At 43.0% G+C, this 25,879-nt stretch overlaps 1 protein-coding gene across 3 annotated transcripts in view; it reads right to left on the minus strand.

Moving 5' to 3' along the window:
- Positions 1 to 6,137: 6,137 nt before the first annotated feature.
- Positions 6,138 to 25,879, minus strand: part of SYT6 (synaptotagmin 6) — a 227,060-nt gene continuing 207,318 nt past the window's right edge. For 2 of the 3 annotated variants that reach the window (XM_084853547.1, XM_084853548.1), the window contains exons 8-9: positions 14,750 to 14,839; positions 6,138 to 9,749 (exon numbers count right to left, since the gene is read on the minus strand). In XM_084853547.1, coding sequence (XP_084709673.1) covers positions 9,678 to 9,749; positions 14,750 to 14,839 — 162 coding nt within the window. In that variant the 3' untranslated portion in view covers positions 6,138 to 9,677. The remainder of the gene's footprint in view (positions 9,750 to 14,749; positions 14,840 to 25,879) is intronic. The other variant, XM_084853549.1, reaches the window with a different exon arrangement.

Consider the following 25,879-nt stretch of genomic DNA (forward strand, 5'->3'; position numbering starts at 1 on the left):
ATATTCTTCCCCCAGCGGCCCCCAAGATTTAAGGGTGGCAGGGCCTTAGTATGGGTAAAGGGGGCAGGATGGCTGGCACGGGCAACAGCCCTACCCACCTCCCTGCTGGGATAGCCTAAGTGCTATTTATATTACTTTCTCTTTCTTTGGAATCCGGCCTCAGGAATCCGCAGCGGATCGGTACCACTTACTTCTGCTCCAGGAGGATTGGAGGTGGAACACCACTCGGCTGTTTCTTCCACTGGAACCGTTCGCTTCCTCCGCGCCGATAGCCATTTCTTTTTTCTTTTATTTTTTTAAATGGCAATCGGCAGGATGTGCCCATAGACTTATATGCAAATAGGGCTGTGAAACTTGCATATAAGCCTATGGGCACATAGACTTATACACAAGATTCACGGGTCTATTTGTGTATAAGTCTATGGGCACATCCTGCTGATTGCTATTTTTTTTTTTTTTTTAAGAAATGGCGATCGGCGCGGAGGAGGCGAACGGCTCTGGCCTGCAAGGTAAGTGGCCCTATAGCTGGTGCAGGTCCGCGGAATCCTCACGGATCGGAGCCGCTCCGGAGGATTCCGGGGTGGGGGGAGGAATGGATCACCTCCCCCCCCCACGGATTCCCCACCGGAATGGACGGTGGGGAATCCATGTACCCCTACTCTCAACAGATCATACATATCGCTATGTCGGCCCAGGATCAACCTGTGGGGAACAGGTGTAAGAGCGTCCTTATTTCCCATACAGGTGATGGAAGTGGATGCAGTGGAGGCTGTGGCGGCCTCACAGTGGTTCCCCCCTTAACTAAAGTATTCATTCAGTGATCATGGGGGTGACCTGGGAGGTGGGAGGCCTTGGAGCCTTTGCATTCCTTCCATGCCTGGACTGCCTCCTCAGCCATCTGTATTCGTTTCTACATGACAAAGTTCAGGTGGGGACAGGTGGTGCTCCAAGGCCTTTCAGTTTATACATGCAGTTGCTCCCAGGGCAATAAAGATGCATTGTTAAGTAGGATTCAAGCTTACCTGTTGGTTTTCTTCACTTAGATCATTGGATTGTTGGGAACCAGTGCATGTGTGCACACACCGGCCCAGCACTATGTTTTGGCCGGACAGGGCATTTACATGCCAAGCTGTAGAACCAGCTTTTACTCAGCCAGTGTGCCAACATTCCATTGTTGGGCAGAAGTGAAATGGGCCAGGCAGAGGGTGTCCAGGTCGAGCTGAGGAGCCACTGTGGATGCAGATGGTGCCAACATTCAGTTGTTGGGCTGACGCACAGGAGCTGGACAGAAGGTTCCCAGGTCAAGCTGTGGTCAGCATGCGGTGGAAGAGCCTTCAGCTCAGTTTGCTTCCCAGGGTGAAATGGAGGAATGGCCGTGGTCAGCAAGAAAGGGCTCAGTTGCAGGTTAACAGGGAAATAGCATTTAGGCTATCCCAGCAGGGAGGTGGGATTATTTCTCATCCAGAGATTTCACGGACACGGGGGGAGCTCTCTAGGCAAGACGGGGTGCACTTGTCCAATTTAGGGAATGATATATTCCTGTGGGATCTGCAAAGGGGCCTGCTGGAAGTAATTCAGTGCAGGTGGGGGGAGTTTGACTAAGCAGTTGGCTTGTCTCTCCCTGTGGCTGTTAGGATGGGCATTTGGGATGAGAATAGCGACAGTGTGCATTCAGAGGCATGGTTATTGTGACAAATGATGCCTGAGGCCTCCCGCTCTGGGTTTCGCGGCCCATCAGGGCGATAAGGGTTACCTGTGAGGCCAACTCACCTCACCTACCCGGTGTTGTGCGGCATGGGCGGGGGTGACAGGGGAAGGCCTACCTCCCCCCAAAGGGGTAACCCTGTGGGGTGGTGAGATGACCCACCACCATACAGGCTTTGAATGTTTTCGCCCATTTCAGGGACAGTTAGGGGCTGCCCCAGTTGAGTTGCCTGTCCTTTTTCCCCTTTGCAGATTTTATCAATAAATGTGGCCCGATTTGAACCCAAGAACATGTGTCAGCCACTTTATTTGCCCATTTCCACTCACAAGCTGCAGTTTGGTTCAAAACACAGTGGCTAGATTGCTGGCTAGGACCAAGATATATATATCACACACACACACACACACACACACACACGGAGGGCAGAGAGACTGGCCTTTAATTAATTTAATTTAATTTAATTAGAGCCTGATTGGCCAGGATCCAAAGACTTGTTCTTAGATACATTCAATAAACTGCAAAAAAGCAATTGACACTATAGTATTTATTGTGATCGAAGACAAATACTACACCTTGTTACAACTGCAGCAATGTTATCAACACATAGCAAGCATGCCCCCGTGTTTTTGAAGCAAACACAACTGGGTCTTTGGCTTTCCTACTTAGTGCCTAGGCTTATTTAATTCATTATAGCAAGTGTGTAGAACCAGTGAACTGGCTGGAGGTGTAAATCCTCTTGATCAGTAATAGCATGCAGGGTGGGGCGAATTCTCTCTAACAGTGTCCCTAAAGACATGTTGCTTTTACTGCCAGTTAGGATGTTAGATAGAAGAAAGTATTTCAGATGAAACATGGGAAACTGCCTTATACTGACTCAGACTATTAGTCCACTGGGCACAAAATTATCTATTCCACACTGACTGGCAATGGCTCTCCAGGGTTTCAGACAGGAGTCCTTCCTAGCCTTATCTGGAGATGCCAGGGATTGGACCTAGGACCACTTGTGTGCAAAGCTACTGTTCTACCACTGATCGATGGCCCTTCCCTAAGGGTTGAGCCTAGGGCCAGATTTAAGAATGAGTCTAGCATCTCAATCCCTTTGCCCACTTATACAACATTCAAAGTACAGCTAACTTTGAATTGGTGAGTTCTGTAACTTTAGAGTTTATTGTGAGTGAGATCTGTATGCCCACTTCTATGTAATGTCTGAATCAGTCTTTAACACAACCCTACTACTTATTAATCATGAGTTTGAGCTCTGGAGCTCTGTTGCTCCACACAGCCTGTTCTCTAAATGCAACCTTAGAGTATTGGGCTGCTGTATTTCAGAGAGCTCATTTCCAGTGAAGGGATTACAATAAATTCCATAATTTCTCTTCATGGTGAATTTTTCAGAAGGATTTGTTGCAACTAAGAAGAGGGAATCTGGAAAATTCACTCTGGAGCACATGCCCTAATGTAAATAAGCCTCAGTATGTGTAACTGAATTCTTCCCCTGTTTGCCCTGCTTCCAATTTCTTTTCCCCACCTTCTCACTATTTCCTCTGTATCAATTTTTAGATTGTTTTCAGCAGGGACCTGATCCCCTGTACTGTTTTAAGCACCATGCACTTTGACGGTGCTATATAAATAATACAAATAAATAACATGTCAATGGCAGTATTGTTTCAGAGGGGTCAAAGGGGTTTCTGGGCACAGTTCTTGAATTATTGTTTTCTTTGGCCTGCCTAGATGGTTTTTGCTGCTTGTTTGGTTGATTTCTTGGACTGAAGTTTGATGGATTTTGATGATTTTGCCATGATGGTTTTAAATAATTGATTGTATTTCATAACTTCTGTTGCTTTGGGGATTCTGAGAAGCAAATGCAGAGTATGAATATTTTAATGAATAACTAATAAATAAACTCTAGATGGCTTATAGTCGGAGGAAAAGGCAGCATTTCGTGTCTGGATTCTATATGTAGCCTCTCAAAGAGATAAAAGAGCCTTAGCACCAGCTTTCATATGCAACTGGAAGAAAGATGTCCTTAGCTGTCCACTGAGAAGAATGCTGTAAAGCAGGAATTAAACATTGAAGCTTTCTACTGAGCCCCATGTGTGTTTTGACTAAATCCCAGATTACGAGAGAAATGGCTCAAAAATAAAAGACAGAGATTTCCCAGAGAATGCTTCCAATAACCCTGAGGTGCTATTAGGAACGGGGAAAGAGAAGAGAGTATAATTAATCATTTTAGCTGACAGCATCTAAACATGTTGCTAAGATTAGACATGGTGCTTCTATGGGGGCTGGAGCCTGGAACAGCCTGATTGGCCTCCTCACCCAAGCCTTTTGTTTTTACTAAATCACCAGACATATGGGATCATCCCACTCAGTACTGTCTCCCGTTCCCCTGGGCTGAGGAGACACCCAAGGAAGTGGCACCTTACAGGAAGCAGTTCACATTTACACAGGAACCTGGATGCAAGGAACTTGTTTGCACGACCCTCTCTGGGACTTACCTGTTATTCATGACTGGACTGAACTAAACTAAACACTTGCTAGAGCTGAACTGAAATTTTGCAGAAGACATTTTTCTCAGAAAAGTTCTGCGATTTTTCTCTTACTCCCCTAGAATAAGAAGGCCAATTAGCAGACTTTTCTTTGAATGTTCTCCATAATTTGATTTTTGGGGGGTGGCCGACATTTCCCTCTCCTCCTGCAGTGCCCTAAAACAACACTAGGTCTGAGGCACTATGGAGGTTGCAAAATGATGGCCAGGCTGCCGAAACAATTGCTGCTGCTGAAAGGAGCTGTGCTACTGCCACTGCTCATGGTGAGTCCCACCCACAAGAAACTGTTGAAAAATTTTCCTCCCTCTTATTTCTCTGAAGAATTTCAAGAGACCACACAGCTGTAAGTTTGCATATTCTCTGCAGGGACAAACACCTTTTGTTAGGCAAACAGAAAAATCATAGTCTCCCACTCAAATGACATAACTGTCAATTTGATGAATTTTCCTCACCTGGCAGGGATCCTGTGGTAATATCCAGGTGCACCACAGTGGGTGAGATTTGTGTCATCCAGACTGGTTAAAATCAGAATTTTAGCTTTTGCTGCCACTTCACGTCCATGCCAGGATTAGCTAGCCTTCCTACGTTTATGCATGTCAGACAGCTGTTAAAGCCACAGGAGTTCTGATCTGACCGAAAATGCTGTTGGCAACTCTTGCTCCCTCTGAGTAGGAGGAGTTAAAGGGCATGTCCATTTCTAAACATTTTCTAATGGGGTTCAGAAATGCTTCTGGGACACTTCCTAGAGTGAACCTTTGGGGAGGTGATGCTACTGTGGTGGTTCTTCTTTTGTACTGGACAGTCCAGAGCACTACAGAAGGAGATCCGCAAGTGACACTTTGTACATTTGGCTTCTGATTTGTCTGAAGACTAATCCATAGGAACATAGGTAGTTACCGTATACTAAGTCAGACCGCGGATCTATTTATCTTGCTCAGGATTATCTACACTAGAGGTGGGCAATTTGTGGGCCTCCATATGTTTTGGCCTACAACTCCCATCAACCCTCACCATTGGGTATGCTGTCTAAGGCTGATGGGAGTTGTAGGCCAAAACATCTGGAGGACTACCAGCTGCCCATCCCTGGTCTTCACTGATGAATGGTGGCTCTCCAAGATTTCAGTCAGGCATCTTTCCCAGTCTTATCTGGAGATGCCAGGGTTGAACCTGGGACTTTTTACATGCAGAGCATGTACCCTACCACTGAGCTATGATCTTATCTCCTCTCTTGCATAAGGGACTGTTCCCATGCACTCATCCCCACCCTCATCATCATCATATTATAAAGGGCCTAACATTTTCTAAGCACTGTACATGGACACTGTCCTATCACAGTCTAATAGACATGACACAAAAGGAAAAAGGAATGGTGAGGCAAGAGGAAAGCAAGCAAATTCAGGAAGTTACAAAAAACTTATTCAAGAGTTAGTTTTGCTTGTGCAATTAGAGTCGCATGAGGCAGAGTGGGCATGGCCACACTATCTCCAGCACTGCCATCCATGCCACCTACCATAGCTGAAGGGTGACTGCAGCAGGGAGCCTGCTTTACTTGTTTAGACACCCCCATGCATGGTACTAGCAGGAAGAGCTTTAAGCTACAATATGATAGTATTTTTTGCATTTTTGGCCCCACCCCCTTGCCTTTGGTCCTGCCCACCACTGGAATGCGGCCCCCGAGAGTTTTTCCAAAACTGAATTTGGCCCTTGGACTGAAAGGAGTTCCCCACCCCTGCATTCTACAGTCTCTCGGCTGTAGTACTCTTTCTGCTTTCAACTTGCCCTTTGTTCTGTCGGCATAATGGTTTTTTGTTTTGTTTTTAAAAATGGGTGTCCCATCAATGATTGCATAAGACAGAGAAAAATACTCTATTGGCGAAGACAATAGGTTCCAAAAAAGTCATTTTATTAGATCGATGCTCCTTTAGCATGTGGCACATACAGAGAAAATTAAGACACAAGGTGTGGTGAGGAGCTGGAACGAATTGGTCTCTCACTGAACAAAATTTCCCTGCAAAGTTATATACATGAGTCTGGAAAGTTTTTAGATCAGTGAGTCAGAACATTAACTCAGTGTGTAGATCAGGGATAGGAAACATGTGGCCTCCAGTTGTCAGTTGGTCTGCAATTCCCATCTGGCTATACTGGCTAGGGCTGATGGGACTTGAAGTCCAACAGCATCTGGAGGGCCACTCATTCCCCAAACCCTGCTGTAGATAATGAGTGAGGTTTGGGGTGTTTTGTGTGTGTAATTGTTGGGTTCAGTTCTCAACTGACCTGGCTGAACAGAAATGTGCAATGCTAATTTGAGGACACTTCTGCCATTCCAGGCCATATTATTTCAAGTCAAAAAGCAAACTGTTTCAAATATCACTTGAAAGAAACAGCAAAATACTTGTTAGGTATGAAATGAAAAGCATAACAAAACCTATTTGCAAGAAGCTTGGCAAAGATATTGGCTGCAATCTATCTTATAGGAAAGGCCAATTTAAATCAATGAGCATAAGCATGGGTAACCATGAACATGGTTGTAGTTGATTTCCCTGATCCAAAGACACTCACTTTGATGGCACCTGGGTTTTGGCCACTACCCACTGACCGAGCATCCAGCATTTTCAGGCCTGGTAGCATTGATCATCTGTTTGCCAGTGCACAGTACACAAGAGGTACTGTGCATGCACCAACCTAGTGCTGGATATCATTCACTCACCAGCACCTTTTTTGCCTTTGAAGAATCGGATCTAGAATGGTGATCTATGCTTGGAACCTTTGTTTCCAGTAGGGATGGACCAACCTGTCAGTTTTGCTTTCTCTGACATTCAATTTTTTTAAATTTCGAGTTCTTTATCTCCCAGATATGAAGAACTTTGTGAATTTTGGTAAATTCCTATAAAAATGTACTGAAATGAAATTCTCACCCATCTGCCCAAATTTGACAGGTATAGCTATTCTCAGCAAGGAGAGGGCCATGATATACTTGCCTGCCATATAGCTGTTAACGATGAGAAGCCTGTCAGAAAATGGAGGTGGCAACCCTAATTCAGCACCAATATGGTTGAATACACAGGGATCCAAACTCAGACTTTTAAGAGCTGAGCACTCAAAGTCCTGGCCCTGTATGGACGAATCTGTCTATTTTGGTTTCCCCCACATTCACTTTTTAAAAGATCTTGAGTTCTTTTTGCCCTGCATATGGAGAACTTTGTGAATTTTGGTGAAGTCTTATCAAAACTGAACTGAAATGCAAACCTATCCCTAGTTTCCAGACATGAATCACCTTATTTGGATTACATTGATGGATGTAATTCAGAGAAAGTTAGCCACACTCAGTTCCTGCTGAAATCAACGGGATTTCAAAGTTAGGCACACCTTGGTTCCCATTAAAATAAATGGGACTGAAATCAATTCCATTGATTTCAGTGAAAGGTATGGGCACTCAGCTTTCTCTAGATAGTGCTCAGTAGTTTTAAAATTCAGTATTGACCTCGGGATAAAGAATAGGGTTATTTTGTGCAATGAAAAGCCAATGGGAGAATCTAACACTTCTATTTGGGGTCAGCTGTATTGGTGTACTCTATTAAAAAAACCAACAAAACACACACGATTGTTTCTATATATAGAATAACAAAGCTATATTTATGCCAGATCCTCACATGCTCCTTCAGCTGCAGCATTGTTCACATTAGCTGAGCCATGCTCCTATGTTACCTGGGGGCTGATAATGGTGGTGTGGGCACTAACTTCATCAACAGCCTTGCTCACATGATTGCTGTCTTTCAAATGTTACTGGTGGTGGCATAGAATCAGCTACATCACAGCAGTTCCCATGATGTTGAAGGTAATGTATGTGCCAGGCCTGAGCTGAAGTAGATTTAATATCATCCGACCTCTAGTACCTGCACTGAAAAAAAGCACTTGCTAAGATTTGCAGCACGAGCTTCTTGAAATCATGCTGTTAGGCTATGGAGGAACAATGCACTTGTCCATGTCTCCTGAGAAATGGAAAATAATTTTTAGAAGGCAATCTAGGAACAGGAGACACAAGCAAACCTAATGCAATAGTTCCCAAAGATGGCTATGTTAGTCTTATCTAACTCATATAGATACTGCATGTGGACACTGCACTATTAAAAAACAAGAATCAGACATAGGGGCAGGAAAAAAGAACAAACTGGCAAAGGCAAATATGTTGTAAGCTACACAAGCCAAAATGGCATCAGATTGAGATTACCTGCAGTGCTGATGTGCAGTTATTAGCACCCTCAAGATCAGACCAAGATGAATGCCATGTGACAACCTTGTGGTTTTACAAACAAAGGAATTAGAATTGGTTGAAAATAATTATTTTCAGAACAATGTCGGGAAATATATTACAATTTTCAACATCGGGGTTGACTCGATGGCCTTGTAGGCCCCTTCCAACCCTACCATTCTATGATTTTTTCATCGGGGATTAAAAAAATTAATTTCTCAAATTTAAGGGAGAAGGTAATGTAAAAAATATTCAAAATGTTATAGTTTTCACCTAACTGTGGCAAATGATCCCATTTTTTAATGTAAGCTAAATGAAAAATGTCCCAGAAAAACCTCCCAGACAAAAATAGGTTAGGAAATTACAACAAATACAGCCATTTTCACTACTCTCAAGAAGAAAAAAAAATGGATGGGAAATTGATCTTTAAAAGAGAGACAGATTTTAAATTACAAAGCTGTGACCAGCTCTAGAACTGCAGCAGGAGTGGGCTGGACCTTAAGCAATTGAGCTCATGCAAAAGGTTCTTTAGAGAACATAAAATCAGAAAATTGTTAATTTTTCCCTGAGGAATTAGCAACTCTTTAAAACACACCAAAGGGCAGGCTGGGATGAACACTGCACAGACTCCATGAACATCACAGTATGAATAAGAAAACCTGTAATGTGTCACTGATCACAATAACAAAGGGGTGTTCACATGTCACAGAGAGTCTAATCAAGGCCTTCTCAATTTTCATTCACATTTCCCACTCTCATTTCTCTTCTTAAACCTGTATGATTATCTGCAGAACGCCAACACTTCTCTACTATTTGTCCCTCTCCATACACGCAGCACAAATAGCTATTTTACACATTAGTTTACAGGCTAGAATGTCATCCTATGTCTCTCACATATCTCATTCCCCCAACCTTTTTCTCCCCAGGCAGCCAAATCCAAAAAGTGAAAACCACAGAGAACACCACCTTGAGAGACATAAATAACTAAGACAACTATGACCACAAAACAGTTTTGCTGCCTTTGTCGTCGTAGAAACAAGTACTCTCAGTGTCTGATGTCCAGTTCTTCTGCCATTCAGCAATAGGTTGCTGTAGAATTCAGGACACGTGGCAAAATTTCAAACCAAAACAAAAAGAATTTGGTTGAGTCCCATTGGATTCACCACTTGATGTATCATGGCGTCGGAGGTGGTTTGGGAGAGGGGCATGAGCCTTGGCTGTCAAAGCTGGCTGCTCTGCCATGCCACTGAGGAAAGAAGAAAGGTGGCAAGTTACTGAACAAAGTCATAAACAGTGCATAAAAATGTACTAGCACCCCAATCCAGAGCTCCATGTGTGCTCAGGCACAAATGGAACATCTGCAGAAGTGGGCAGTCCCATACATTAAATGGCAGGAGAAGGGAGGGCACCATTCATGTATCCCTTTCCATGTGCATGGTTGCAGTCTCCATTAACATGAATGGATGTGCTTCCACTTGCACTTAGGAGCTTTCATACTCAAAAGAAAAGTTGTGTGGGATCCAGATGTAGTCATATTTAGAGTACACCCATTGCAATCAATGGGACAAATTAATCACAACTAACTTAAGCCCCATTAATTTCAATGGGTCTGCTCTAAGCATGCCTAAATCTGGATTCAGCCTGCTGGATTGGGGCAACAGCGTTTTGTTTTGTTTTTTTAGATGCCTCCCTTTGGATGGCTGAAAATAAACATTTTAGCTCTAAAATTATCAATACAACTAATCATTTCCATCTAAACCTTTCATATCGGACTGGGGAGAGAAGAGCTTTTTGAGCAGTCTATGGTTTCTTAGAATTTCAATCAGTATTGAACGTTCACTGTTGTGTTTCACAATAATGCAATAATCCCAATCACAAATTTGTGTTTTCAGAGTGTTTGCATGCAAATCCCTAAATAATACAGTAATTTTTTTACTTCTCAACATCATGAGAAAAAAAAGCAGTTGCATCCAGGCATTTTCCTTCCCCATCTTGTGCAAGGTTCCCTCTACCAGTTTTGTAGTTGGGGGATACAGCAGGATGGAGTAAATAATATCAAGAACTCAGAGGTGAGTTGGTGGGGGAGGACTTGGCCAGAGGTCTAGACCGAGAGACCTGGATTTGGCCCACTCCTTGGAGATTCCTGGCCTAGGCACTCAGAAGGTTTATAGTGGATAACAAACAACTTGAGCAATCAAAAGGGCAATTTTAGTACCAATTTGCTTGGTACTGTTGACACATTTGGAACGCTGTGCTCATCATCAATTATTTTTCTAACATTTATCATGTTTACAATAAATACACAGTCTCTGTCCATAGGGTTATAATCTAATAAAACGAGGACAGAAGGAACAGTGAGAGTTAGGGAATATGCTAATGCAAAGAAGAACATAATCAGAAAGAAACAGAAGAGATACAAATAGCTATAGGAGATGGATCATACTAGAAATGCAAGGGGAAAAAGAGCAGTTTTTAACATCTTTTAAAAAGAAGTGATGGGAAGTAACTAATGAAATGTTAAGGGGCAGCGAGGAGAGTTTCATAGTTATGGTGTAGCAAGAGAGAAAGGACATAAGCAACCAAGAAGGAAAGCCCAAGAAACAGGAGGTTTAACAAGTAAGTTAGTATTAGAAGAACAAAGGGCAAAAGGAGGTCAGTACAGAGAAATCAACATGTGAGATAAGGCGGTGCAAGTTCATATAGAGACCTTATCAACAAAATACTCAGCAAACGTATTAGGAGAAAGTGATAAAAGAAAGAGAAGGGGATGGAGAACTGAATGAAATGCTGAGGACAAATGACAAGGATAAGCAAAAGATGTATGAATAAGATAAGCAAACTAAGATTGCTTAAGCAGAAAAATGTGCAGATGAATAAGATGAAAACATATTTATAGTGAAGAGTGGGTAAGAATGAGATTTGTGCCAATGAAATCTGTTCATTTCTAGGCACTACAATTCAGAAGCGAATGACAAGAAAGGTCAAGGGTAGAGCTGAAATTGTGAATAATTTCAAAATATGACAGAATTCAGATTTTGACTCCGAATGTTGACCACAAAATATGAAATGTGACAAAATTTGAGGGTAAAGATAGAACAGTCTTTTGATTGTTTCCTTTTTCTCAGATGTTATGTGCCAAATACCATAAGTTACCGCTCAAATATTGTCAGAGTTCCAACAAATGTATTTAATATTTTATGTTAAATTCTATTCCAACATTTTTTTGATCAAATACTACAAACCATTACCAGCACATATCACCTATCAAATACTAACTACCTCGGCATGCCAGCTATCAAACTCTGTCAGTTGATTTCAGTATTTTATATCTTACTCTGTTTGATAGCTGCTGGCATGCTGTCACTGGATATCAGATACTGACTTTGAATATTTACAGAGGAAAGTTTTGAGCAGAAATTGAGGAGATGGGATTTGTTTTAAGCTCTGGCAAAGATTGAAAAACAAATCATAAGAAGAGAGTCCAAAAGTTCACCAGAAAGAAAAAAAGGGAGGAACCATCGTTCCCCCTGACTACATCAAATGGAACATGCAGTAATGAGTCTTGAGCTGCAGGGAGAGAGAGGCTTAATTTAAATAGTAGGAAAATTGTTCCAGGCAAGGAGAACTAGGGAGCAAGGAAATAAACTGCCCAGGAAGTTTGTGGAGTGCCTATCTTGGCGAATTCCTAAAAAAGGCTGAAGGGCAGATAATGGGTCAGAAAATCCTGTGGGTCCCTTCCAACTCTGTAATTTATGGCAATGTACTACTGAAAGCCAGCCAGTGAGTTAATTGTAATGTGGTGGTTAAGTGACGAGCAGTGATGTCTTGGGTTCAAATCTCAGCTTAGCCATGTGCTCACTGAGAGGCCTTAGGCAAGTCACTATTGCTGAGCTTCAGCCCCCCTCTCCTGATCTGTAATATGGGAATAAAAAATAATGCTGGCCTACCATACAGGGTTATTGTAAGAATTACTGAGCCAATGTTTGCGGATCACATAGGATAATAGTTGTGTGTGTTTTTTTAAAGATCGTTTTATTTGTATTTGGTTTTTTATGCATTTTTAGTTTCTGCCATTACAGAAGATTAAAAAGACTGGGCTTAAAGAAAGTACAGTTTTGTCCCCTTAATTAATTTAAATAATAGTATGAGAGAGAGAGAGAAAAAAACATACAGCAATAACAATACTGCCATTCCATAGATTATTTAGGAATTATTACTACAGTGATGTCTGCATCAAGGGACAGACTGCCAGTGTAATGTTTGTTTTGTTTTGCAAAACAGCATCCTGTTGCTGAGCCTGTGATCACCAGGTCCATCATGAAAAATAAGTATAGCCAGCCAAAGTCAGGTTCCTTATCTGATCTAGAAAAAGGCTGCCCTTACTTGGGTATCTGTGTGGCATCCCATTTTAGAATGTGTGTATGGCAGTTAAAAAACAAAACCCTGAACTGAATCAAAACTTCATGCAATCTTTCTTCTAAAAATTGGCTAATGCAGTTCAGCGACATCCACTTCCTAGTCATGAGGTCATTTTTCAAAATGAAAATCAGATCAAGTTGGAAGTAAATATATGGTATAGCATACAGTAGCCTTCCCCATCCAGGTGCTCTCCAGAGGCTTTGGAATATAATTCCCAGCATTCCTGACCATTCACCATGCTGACTCAGGCTGTTGGAAGTTGAAGTCAAAAAAATCTGGAGGGCACCAAGTTGGGGAAGGTTGGTATACAGGATATGTGCATTTTTAGGCACTCAAGATTAGAAATCACTGACCATCTGTCTTGAGACTATGAAGTGTAATTTCAAACTAAGGTTATCCAAACTTCTGAATACTTGCTCACAGATCTTGTGTTATTCTACATGTAGTTATCAAGCTAGTTGCATCTGCAAATGCCTGTGGATGATACAACAAACTCACAATGTTATTTTTGTGCTGCCTACTAATTTAGGGTTCAGTACTTCAAAGGTGTCTTCCTTTGGTACACTATCCAAAGCCCCACATCTGAATATTGACATTAACGTTCTCCCACATTTCATGCAAATGAGAGAAAACATACCAAAGAAAATATTCTACACTAGAGAAAATGTACAAACCAGCATTGAGAGACATAGACATACACATGTGTTAAGACTACACCTGAAAATATAAAGTGTGACTGTGACAACCTGGGTTTGCTGCTGCCACATGACTAAAGCAGCTTTTAAGTCCCAGAAAGTCAGGAAATCTAACTCTATACTATAGTTAGTAAGGGTGCAATCTCATTCACTCTCATGGCTGGCTGGGGAATGCTGGGAGTTGTAGGGCTTTTTTTGGTCTAAACATGCATAGGATTGCACCCTAAGACATGCAGGGTCATTTCTCCAATGTCTGAATTCAGGGGATGTGGCAGGTGATAGGAGTGGCGTAGTAACACCAACATTGTTGCTTGCAGAGGAGTGGAATATCGGTCTTTTCATGATCTTCTCTCACAGAAGATGGGCAAAAACTTGAGCATTTGATACTTGCATAACATCAGCTTATAAAACAACTGAAATCCTTTAAAAACACCTAAGAATCTATTCCAAGCTTCTTTGTTTAGAAGGAATTTGAGATACTGGCAAAAAAAAATAATTAAAAAATACTGATTCCAATTTTGATGGGCTCTCTCTAGAGACTTTCATGACTCTAACAACACAGTCCTATGCATACTGAGACAGAAAAATGCCGTATAACTCACACCATGCTGGCCGAGGCATGCTGGGAGCTGTGGGCCTTTTTTCTGTCTAAATATGCTTAGGATTGCATCTTAAATCAGCTTTCCCAACCTGGTGCCCACCAGATGTTTTGGACTTCAACTCTCATCAGCCCCAGTCAGCATGCCCAATGGTAAACAATACTGAGAGTTGTGGACCACTACTTCTGGAAGGTACCAGATGGCAGTGTGTGTGTGTGCTCTAAATGCACAGATGGAGTTGCTTTTGAATAATCCCCCTAGAGTTTCACCTGCACTCAATAAGTACCCGATGCATTATTTTAAACAAATAAATATCATGGCCCCAAAATACTGAAATGGCCTTACTATTGAATTTCATATCTGTTTTATAGTAATGAGCAGATAACAGTGGGAATCTGTGATGCCAGATACATCCAATCTTATCCTCCAGAAATCTCTGCTAAGCCCCTTTCCATCAGTGTTTGTAGAAAACAGACTGTTGGTTGTTGTTCTTATAAATATATTTTCTTGTACAAATGACCCTTGTCTGATACCTTGGAATATTTGGAGTGAGACAGCATCACAGGAGAAAGGGAATGGGATGGCTCTGCTACAGGGACATTCAATCCAGGTGCTGGATTTTGCTGTGGGCAGAAATAGACAAAGGGTCATTTGGTGATGATTTATAGGGCAAGTCATGCGCTAATACTGATTAGCACAAAAGGGTTGTTTCAGTTTGGCCACTGTAAGGTATCCCCAAGGGACATTTCTAAGTAATAGCTCTGAAGGTCAGACATGTACCCATTGTATATCCAGCCCCTCTAGTCCACACACACATGCACCTTCATCCCACACTGGTTCCCCTATATCCTCACCTGCTCATATCATACGCAAAACAATTCTGCGACCATGCAGTCTACACCAAAGGTGGCATGCTATGAACTTGGATACATAGGCACCTATTTTGCATATTTCCCACTCTTCACAATTAGCACATTTTATTCAGGGCTGACCTTAGGATAAATAGCATCCTGGTTGAGGAACATTTTCATCACCCTCCTCCCCGTCAAGTTATAGCTTTCGCACACACAAAATGCTCAGACTATTTATGGTATTTGTAGTGCTGGGTAATCTTGCCTCAAGTAAAGCCACATTCCATTGATTTTTATCTAGAATGAATGACATCAAACTGAGAAAAAATACCGTAAAGCTAATAGATGGAAGTTCATTTTTGTAGTTAGTAGCCAATAGCCTGTAGATGTTTGGGGCGGGGAGATTAAAGGCATTTAGGGTGCAATCCTATGCATGTTTAGGCAGAAAAACATCCTACAACTCCCACCATTCCCCAGCCGGAATGCTGGGAGTGGTAGGGCTTTTTTTTCTTTCTAAACATGCATAGGATTGCACCCTTACTGCTTTTTGTCAACCTAGATCACAGTGGACTGTACACCAAGAACAAAACCAAACCCATAATTGAACTCAGTTTGTTGCCCCCTTAAGTTCAGCACCAAGGACAAGTGTCCAGCTCGTGCCATTCCTAAGGCCAGCCCTGCTGCACACATACAGCAAATACAGCATGAACCATTGCCCTCTGGACATGCCTTGAGAAACTGTATGCTGTTTTCTCTACCTCTGCTGGGACTCCCACGCAGTGTGAATAGGGGAAAAATAACAAGGGACAATAATGAAAAGGGGACTATTTGGTGAAAAAAACTCAAAATGTCTCCCATGGAAGGCAGGCACTTAGCTCTTCTCCTGCAGTAACAGATATTCTCCTGTTCATCCAACAGGTAGTGAAACATTAAATGCTGACCTGCCTTTAACTAGTAAAATAAACCAGGACTTTCAGTTAGCTATCCAGAGAGCTTTGGCTATTGGGCAATAAGAAATGTAATAAACAAACAAATAAAAAATCCAGGGTTCCCTTCCTGTATCAGTTACTGAAGATGATGGTAAGTTTTAATGACACTTGCCTTGTAGATGCTCATATAAGTGGCCAGATGTTCAGCCGTGTTGTGCATGTCAGTTACATGCATAGTTTGTTGTTTTCAGAATAACATAATGGCACATGCTGATCTCATGAGAATGCTGCCCTGTGTCTTTGTTCATCTCGCCTATTTCATACAGATGGTTAATTGGTCCTCATGAATGCTGTAACTGAGCAACTTCCACTAGTGCATCAGGGTGCAGTGCCCAACAGCTGTAACATCTGGTTTGTTCATATTCTTTTTTCATATCCTCAGAAGATCTGTATGCTGTGTAGTATTTGTTTTACTGGTTTGGGATTTTCACTTATTCATTTATTCATGAATGCTCCTCCACCCCTCATGTTGCTAAGAGTTTGCCTTAGCAAAAGCAGATCAAAGGAGTACATTTTGTTCTTGGACCTAAAGGCAGAGTTTTGTGATGGTAATTAGCACCTGAGATAGCACACATCTAAATAAAGCTGAGTAAGGCTTTAATCTTGACTAGGCTCTGTGATGGTTGTTACTTCTCCACAAATGGTTTTCCCTCAGATCCATCCAATTCTTTCTTTGATGGTTGAGATAGCCTGATGGTTTAGATTAAACTTTCCCTCTTCATGTGTGGTGGTCCCAATCTGGATTGGGCCTCCCACAGCTTTATATTAGAGTAAAGAAAAACAGGAAGGGGAGCTGCATGTTACATAATTAATGTCATGTGTAGCATGCAGAGCAATGGTACAAATCAGTTTGCTTCCAAAGGAGGGGTGATTGGCCCATGCTGATAACTATAGCAATTGCTATGGTTATAAGAAATGATCTTCAAGTGCATTGCAGTTTTCATTTTTACCTTGGATATTCCCAAGAGCTGGGCTTTGGACCTTGCTCCCTCACTAAAACCTGTTCTCCCCCCTTTGGAAAACTAACCTGAGACAGCAGCCCTGTGCCTCTTACTTCTCATCTCATTCTTCTGTTTGCCTCAGTCCTCCCACCATGTCCACACTGTCTCGTTCCACCCGGTACTTGGACTGTGTACCTCCTCTTCTCTTCTAAGTTAATCCCCTCTACAAGTACCATTGCCTAAGCTTACAGCAGGACACGCTATGGCTACATTCAATTACCCATCACTGGTGACCACATTCTACTATCCCAAGGAAGTCTTAGAACAACTGGGGACTCTACATTGTGCTAGGTGTTATACAGAACAGCCTTTCCCAACCTGGGACCCTCCAGATATGTTGGACTATAACTCCCATCATCCCCAGCCAGTGGCTTCTGGAGGGTGTCAGGTTAGGGAAGGTTGTTGTAGAGAACACTGGTTGGAATTCTGGAAATGCTGCTTACATTCTGAACGTTAAAAATAAAACAAAAGTCAACCCATGAAAGCTGAAATACCCTCCCCAAATTAAAGTGATCATGGAGAGAAAATCTTTGGTTCCCTGGGGCAACAAGCTATTTGTGGATCTAGTTTAATGGGAGTTTTGGCTTTTGTTCTAGATGAGTTTCTGCTTCAGTGAAGGTTCTCTGCCCCCACCCCCAGAAGATGTTCAGAGCAATTTCTATTCACTTTGTTTGCTCTCTTCCAAAATAAAATAATAAGGAAATCTTTCGCGGGCAAAACGTATTGGTGGATGCACAACATATGTGTACCTGAAGTGTTTGTTCTAGGATCTCAGCAGCTACTTGTCTCTGATGGGCCTCTGACAGCCATAGATTAACAGATGACAGGGAGAGAGGGTGTGTTGTCTGTTGAATCTTTAAAGGCACAATCCTATGCATGTTTAGCCAGAAAAAAGTCCTACAACTCCCTGCATTCCCTAGCCAGCATAGCTGGCTAGGGAATGCTAGAACTTGAAGGACTTATTTCTGTCTAAACATGCATAGGATTGTGCCCTAAAAGAATTAAATTTAAATGGAAGAGCTGGTTAAGCTGAACTAGTTTGTTAACAGGATTCTGCACAGATCCCTAATTGGTTATCTGAACCAAGGAATGAAGGGGAGGAGTGAAGCCAGGGGGACAGTGCACAGTTAATTCACTGACTCGACCTTGGGGGAGCTGGGGGTGGCGACAGCCGACAGAAAGCTCTGGCGTGGGCTCACTGGGCTGGTCCATGAAGTCACGAAGAGTCGGAAGCAACTGAACAAATAAACGAATGAATATAGCACATCTCCTCCACTGACAATCATGGGGTAGAATGCTGCTGGTGATGTTTCTGGTCATCCCTACAAGAGATCCCAGAGTCCTTCCATTCAGCAGTCTGTGTTACCTAATGGAGAAGTCATAGGGATAGCTCATATGTACACGGGCCCTTCACTCAGCTTAGTGCCCTGTTAAGGCCTTGAGGACCTATGCAAGTTTGTATCACAGCAGTAGTTTTCTTTTCTACTGCAGTGACTGCATTGATCCATTCTCCACATTCTTCGGTCATCTCAATTTTAACCAACTGTTCCATGTGTTGTAGTTCCTTCTTCACTTTCGGCTAATTGTTTGTGGTACTGGTATATGCATGATTACTGCTGCACTGGCAACTAGATTAATCTCGCAGCATCCTGGCACACATCCTATGCCCTTAAGTCAGGATGTTGCCTTTTCATTTTCTTTTTACATAGTGGTTCAGCTGTAAATTTTACTGTCATTAATATTTTTGTTAGGTTTCCTGGCTGTAGGCCATTCAGTCCCAATACTGGGCAGAGCTAGTGTATCTACCAAATAGTGATCTAGACACTGGCATTGTTCTTTGCATCTGACTGTGCTTTATACTGGCCAGAGACTATGACCCACCCACCCCCATATCCTACTAGCTTTGTTGATACAGGCAGTATTAGTCTTATCTCTTGAACTATAGCCCTGCATTCTTTCCCATTTTTGACCATTTTAGGCAGCATGGTTATGCAAATTAGCTTACTTTGTGACTTAATTTGTCTAATTTTAGGTTTGTTTTATAGTTTGGCTTTTTAATTATGCTTTTATAGTTTGGCAAATTTTGAATTATTATGTGTTTGTATCAGACTGCATTAATTGTTTACTGAATAATTTGCTCCACTGATATGCTCTACTGACTGTGTTTTGATGTGATTATATTGTTATATTGACGGGAATGTTATGTATATGTTATTTTCCAATATTTTGTTATTCTTGTGAGCTGCTTGGAGTTCAACTTGGTTGTTGGAGATATTAAATCATATAAAATGGCAATATTTATTTATCTAGAGCAGGAGTGGAGAACCTGTGGTCCTCCAAATGTCAAATTACAACTCCCATAATATCTGCTGGTTGGGGCTGATGGGAATTATAGTCCACCCATCTGGAGGGCCACAGCTTCCTCACCCTGACTTAGAGTACTTACAGTGGAGGTTGGTGGCTCTGATTTCGGTGGGGCTGTGCATACATTCTGGGTTTTACTCAGAACCAGCCAAAATCTACAGGAGCCATCCAAAGAACTGAACCTATTTTGGGTTTGTGTTTAGTACCTCAGATAGTACCTTGAGAGTGCTGGCTGGTTCCAACTGAAACCCAGATTGGATTTACAGCCCACTGACATCGGAGCCACCAGCCTCTACTGAGTACTTATACACTGCTTTTCAATAAAAGTTCTTGAAGCAGTTTACATAGTTAAAAGGTGGCTTGAAACATGCTTCATAAAGTTGTCTACAGTCTCAGCAGGGGAGGGCTTTCACATGTAGCCCTTTCATCCTTGAACTCCCTCATCTTATACCTGGTTGCTTATGCAGGTTCCAGCTCTCTTGGACAGCATGCCCTCCCTGGAATGATCCATATGCCGCCCCCACCCCAAGGTCAATTTTGGAAATGGATCAGATAATTTCTAAGCCGGGGCTGCTCTTGCTGCATCTCTCAGACAGCTGACTTGATGGCAGTTGGAATCCTCCCAGGAGGGGGCTTGATGGAGGTGCTGATACCAGTGATGGCTCTGGCTGTCTTGGCCAGGGCAAAATAGCAACCCCTTCCTGGAAGCCCCCTGCCCCCCAGATCAGAACCAGAGCAGAGCAGGGAGCAATGTTTGGGGTAGGATTTCTCCTACTGCACAGTTCTTCCCTCAGACAGCTGACTTGATTAGTATATATCGATTAATACTCATACTAATAAATAATACGTATACTTATACATATGTATTCTTAATACAGCTGGACCTTTGAGTACATTTTCTGCAAGCCTGTGAAGTCATATACACTTGCTTTTCTAATGGCTTTTCCTATTGTCAGATTATCCACTCTAACCAGTTTCTCCTGAATTTCTTTTGAGTTTGATCTCATGAGGATTCTCTCTTCTAGCATGTCAGTTCAGCCTGTGAAAAAACAGTCTTTAAGTATTTATTGCAGCCAGGTTACCCATTCAGCAACTGTTTCTGTTGGGTCCTGGTTTCTCTCACAGAAACGTTCCCTCTCTCTTGAGATATTTTTCCTTGACGTGCAACAGGCCTCAAAAAGCGCAAACACCCTGTCTGGGTCTCTTCTGCTTCTGTAGGTTTTCCACTAAAACATCATGCTTTGCAGATATTTCTGCCTTGTGGCCAGCACATATTCATACTGAGCAACTTTTTGGCTTGCAGATCATTGATCTGCTCCTGTTCCAGCTCTGTTCATTCCTTCCATCTTATCCAGTTTTCTACTGTACTTCCAACTTCAAAATCCATGGGTGGCATATTGCTGTATGTGAAGGGCCACAGTCTGCCACATTCTGACACCCTGTGTCCCTGCCTGATCTCTGGAATCATCAGAGGGAGCAATTCTGAGTATGCTCCTCACCTCAGGAGCATTTGTAACACCCACCCTCAGGAATACTATAACAATTGACATTAGACAGGCCACCACAGTTCTGACATTTAGACATCTTCTTAAAACTCATTGCTTAACACAGGCTTTCCTTGAAGCGTGAGCTAGTGAGCTTTGTAGCACACAGTAGAGTGTGCAGTTTTACTGCTGATTAACTTCGTATTGTATTGTTTTGTTGTAATATTTACTGCATTTTTATGCCGTTGCATTTTATGTTCACTGCTTTGATACTTCTTGGAAAGCGGTATATAATTTTGAGAAATAAATAAACAAACAAACGTGTTGTTGAAAGCTTCACATCTGAGCTGTTTACATTGGTCCATTAACATGGTTCTGTGCAAGTCCAAGCTGTACCACAATGCCTGAGGTCAGCCGTAGGTTGCCATGGGTAAGGGTGTGCACATGAATGCAGTCTGTGCATGAATACAACACAACCAGACCAACAGTATCTGTAAATAATGCTCTTACTTTTATAGTAGAGGTGCAATGCTTGTTATTGGGTAAGAAGAAGCTAATTAAAAACATCCAAGATACAAGTAGAAGTTTCTCAAAAAACCTTTAACCCAGCCTACTAAGCTGCCTCTCTGTTGTACTGCAAGAATCCCAAGACACCAGAGACAGCTATTTAAATGCTGCTTTATTCTAGGCCTTCACTAGGCCTTTTTCTAAAACAGAAACTCAAGCAGTCTCCCTCTGCTATCCTCTGGACTCCTCCCTTTCACTTCCTCTTCCTCCCCACTTCTTCCCATGCCTCTACTACAACTCCCAACATGCAATTCACTTACCACAATACCACATACCCCCCTTATTTAAAAACAATACCTTTTCCCCAACCAACCAATACATAAAAGACTAGCACATCTCTGCAAACAACGTAAGACAAGTTATCCATGAATCAATGACCTTGTTAATTGCAGCTGATGCAAGACAATTACGTAACATAGTTTTTAGCCCATGCAGGCTGTTGCCTGATGCGTCGAGAATGTTGAGCAGGCAAGGGTCCAGTTGGCTATTCTGTGCAAGGGGTAATACACTGGAGTCATCAGTGCCAACTAGTTGACCGGTAGTGTTGGTAACGCGATCATACTGAGTAGGTGGCTGGCATTCCATATCTGGCCATTTGTAGCAGAGTCAGAATGAGCAAGAGCCAGGTACTGGGCATTCCATATCCGACCACTGGACAGTTTATAGGTGTATTGTCCTATCCTGTCAAGTACCTTGAGGGGTAAAGTGAATCTTGGTTCTTCTTTTTGAATGATTCCCAGTTTCTTCACCCATACATATGAACCACGTTGTGTTCCTGGTTCCTTGGCCCCATAACGGTGATCTGTATACCTCTTATGCTTTTGTTTTGTTCTTTTGTACTGTTTGCCTCACATCTGACTGTAGAGAAGTATCTGGATTAAGCATTTGTAGTCCAGCAACACTAAGCTTTGTGTGCATCTCCTTCCCATGTAATAATTCAGACGGTGACGTCTGTGTTGTGGCATGTTTCGTGGCTCTATAAACTTGTAAAAACTCTGTAATGAAAGGTTTCCATGCCTTACCTTCCAAATCAGCTGTTTGTAGACTTTCCTTCAAACTTCTGTTAAAATGCTCTGTCTCTCCATTCACCTGTGGATAATAAACTGATGAGCGTCTGTGTTTGATATTCCTTTCTGACAGGAGAGTTTCAAAATAAGTAAATTGGGTGCCATTATCTGAGATCAATTCCTTGGGATCTCCTTCTTTACTGAAAAATGAAGCGAGGAACTTGATAGCAGTAGCAGAAGTAGCATTTGGAGTAAAAGCCACTTCAGGCCATTTACTAAAACAGTCCATAAGGGTAATGGCATAATGACAATCAGCAGGCCCTTTATCAAGTGGCCCCACGATGTCAATGGCTGAATCAGGCAGCGGGACAGGCTGTAGTGGAGGTACACATGTGGTTGCTGTCATGAAGCCGGCAAGTCACACAAGATTTGATAGCAGTCTCAACTTGCATATCCATTCCAGGCCACCAGTATAAATCACACAATCATTCTTCAGTTTGTACAATTTCTCGATGTGTATCATGGGCCAATTGTATCAGTTTTGCTTGTAATTCTGGTAGGGATGTCAGAGAATTCCACGATGGATCTTGGTGAGGATCTTGGCCAGTGCATTCGACCCCCCGAAATCTGTTGTGGAACGAAGCCCCCGCCCCCCCACAAAAGACGCGCAGGGCGAAGTCCCCGCTGCCCCCACCCCACGAAAGGCGTGCGAAATGGAGCACTTACCTGCTCCTGTCCGGGCTGCTTTGTGAATGGCGGCCGTCCTGCGGCCGCCATTCGCTTCCTCCTCTTCATAGCTGTGATAGGCTATGTAAATACTTACGTAGCCTATCATGGCTAATGCAGGGACGCCATCTGCGTCCTTGCGGAGGCCGTGATAGGCTATGTAAGTATTTACGTAGCCTATCACGGCCGGGGGGGGGGGGGAACCCAGCGTACGCAAATGGCAGCAGCTACCGCCATTTGCGTACGCTGGGGTTTTTCCCCCTGCCGTGATAGGCTACATAAATATTTACGTAGCCTATCATGGCTCAATACAGGGACACAAATGGCGGCGGCTACGACAGCCGCCATTTGCATCCCTGCAGGGCTGCCCAGCAGCTGGATGCCCGGCTGCGGGTGGCCGGCTCCGTGGCTTGGCTGCGGAGCGGAGCCAGCCGGGCAGGATTCCAGGGGGAGGGACGGAGCACCTCTCCCCCACCACGGATTGCCCGGCGCAGAGCCAGATAGGTGTTTTGTGCATCCCTAAATTCTGGTGGAACAATGAGACGATGAGATCACTAAACCATCATATAAGGACAATTCCTCACAAATCTTAAAGAAGAGCAACAGGATCTGATCCACATAATGCACATTGTGTGGCCATTTCACCATGAGGTAATCCTGTCATTTGCATTGTACTGGACAGGCCAAGCAAGCAGCTTTAAATTGTTCCTTGGAAATACCTGCCAGAGCAGATGTGATGGAAGCAATCACCTCTGTGTCCTCCTCTTGTTCAGTTTCTGAGGATGGCAAAGGTAGCTGGGATAAACAGTCTGCAGTAACATTCTCAGTGTCAGGTCTGTGCTCCATCCAACAGTTTAGCAGACCGTCTGGTAATCCTCATCCTGCCCTCCCCAAACTTTTAGTTGTAAGCAAGGTTGTCAATGGATTGTGAACAGTACACAATGTGAATGCCCCACAAGTAGGTCTGCCATTTGTCTGTAGCCCATACACATGCCAGTGCTTCCTGTTCAACTGTAGAGGAACAGTTTCTTTCTGACCCTTGTAATGTTCTGGATGCAAAAGCAGCTGTCCTTTCACTCTTGTCTCAATGAACTTGGGTAAATACAGCCGCAAAACCGTAGTCAGAGGCATCTGTAGTCACAATGGTAGGTAGTGCTGGGTCAAATAAGGACAATACTGGGCTATGTACAATCAGTTATTTAACTGTCTCAAAGCTGGTTTGTGCAGCAGATGTCCACATCCAGGGTGCAGATCCACGAAGCAACAGATGTAGGCGTTCTACTACAGATGTATAATGTGGCACAAATTTTGCATACCAAGACATAAAGCCTAAGAAGGAGCGCAATATTGGACATCTTTAGGTGGTGGAGCTTCTGTAACTGCCTTGACATGATCAGGGTCAGGTTTCAATCCATTTTGTGATACAATATGCTCAAGGAAAGGTAACTGTTTCTGAACACACATTTGGAAAGGTTCAACTTTAGTCCTGCATCTGTTATGCACTGCAAGATGGTTTACAGACATTTTTCATGTTGTGCTGGGGTCTGTCCAAATATCAGCCACTGATATTTGATTAAGAATCAGCCACTGAACTCCTGGCTAATTCTTAAGAATCAGAGTAATCATCTTGTAAAAACCACTGGGGGCTGATGCTAAACCATATAGGTCACGTTTAAAACGAAACAAGCCATCATGGGTAGGGATGGTGCGGGCACCTGATTCCATCCACTTCTACCTGCACCCCGAGCCCCACTTGCCAAGCCCCTGCCCCTGCTCGCCCCCTACCTGCACTCGGTGAATGGCCTGCACTCACCCTGGTAGCCTCATCAAGCTTCGCAGTTGCCATTTTTTGAGAAACAAAATGGTAATAGCAAAAATGTGCATATTTGCATGTGTGCAAATATGCACATTTTGCGATTGCCATTTTATTTTTCAAAAAATGGCAACCGCAGAGCTCGATGAGGCCACTGGGGTGAATGTGGGCTGCTCACCAAGCGTGGGAGGGGCTCGAGTGTGGTCCGGGGACCAGCAAGTGGGGGCAGGGGCTGGGCAGGCACCAGGAGAACCTGGACGGGGGTGGGTTCGCAGATGCCTAATCATGGGTGATGAATGCAGCAAGGTCTCTACTGTCCTCATGTAATAAGACTTGATGATAAGCACTTTGTAGGTCAAGGGTGGAAAATAATGTGGCTCCCCGCAGTTCAGTAAAGATGTCTTCTATATGAGGGAGTGGGTGGCTATCGGCCACACAAAGATAGGTATTTCCAGTCTTCTTTATAATCACAACGATTGGGGAAACCCACTCAGAAGAGTCAATAGCCTCAATAATGTCATTCTGCACTAATTTTCTTAAGTTCCTGTGATACAGCATCTCTCAAAGCAAATGGTAACCAGTGTAGTTTCTGTTGTACTGGCCTCATACTGTGTCTAATTTTAACTTTGTGAACAAAGCCCTTTGCACAGCCTAATTCTCCTCCTGTGTTGTGAGCTACTATAGTTGGAAGTGAATATGAACTGTAGTATTGTTGGGTGGTATTGAGGTGATAACTTGAGCACACTCCAGGAGTGAGCGAAGGACAGGAAGGCCTGGTGTGCTATGGTCCATGGGGTCACAAAGAGTCGGACACGACTTAACAACTGAACAACAACATTGAGGTGATAGTCCCAGTAAGTA

The sequence above is a fragment of the Heloderma suspectum genome, chromosome 4, assembly GCF_057233095.1.
Source record: "Heloderma suspectum isolate Gila_16-S chromosome 4, 16-S_ref, whole genome shotgun sequence".
Lineage (NCBI taxonomy): Eukaryota > Metazoa > Chordata > Lepidosauria > Squamata > Helodermatidae > Heloderma > Heloderma suspectum.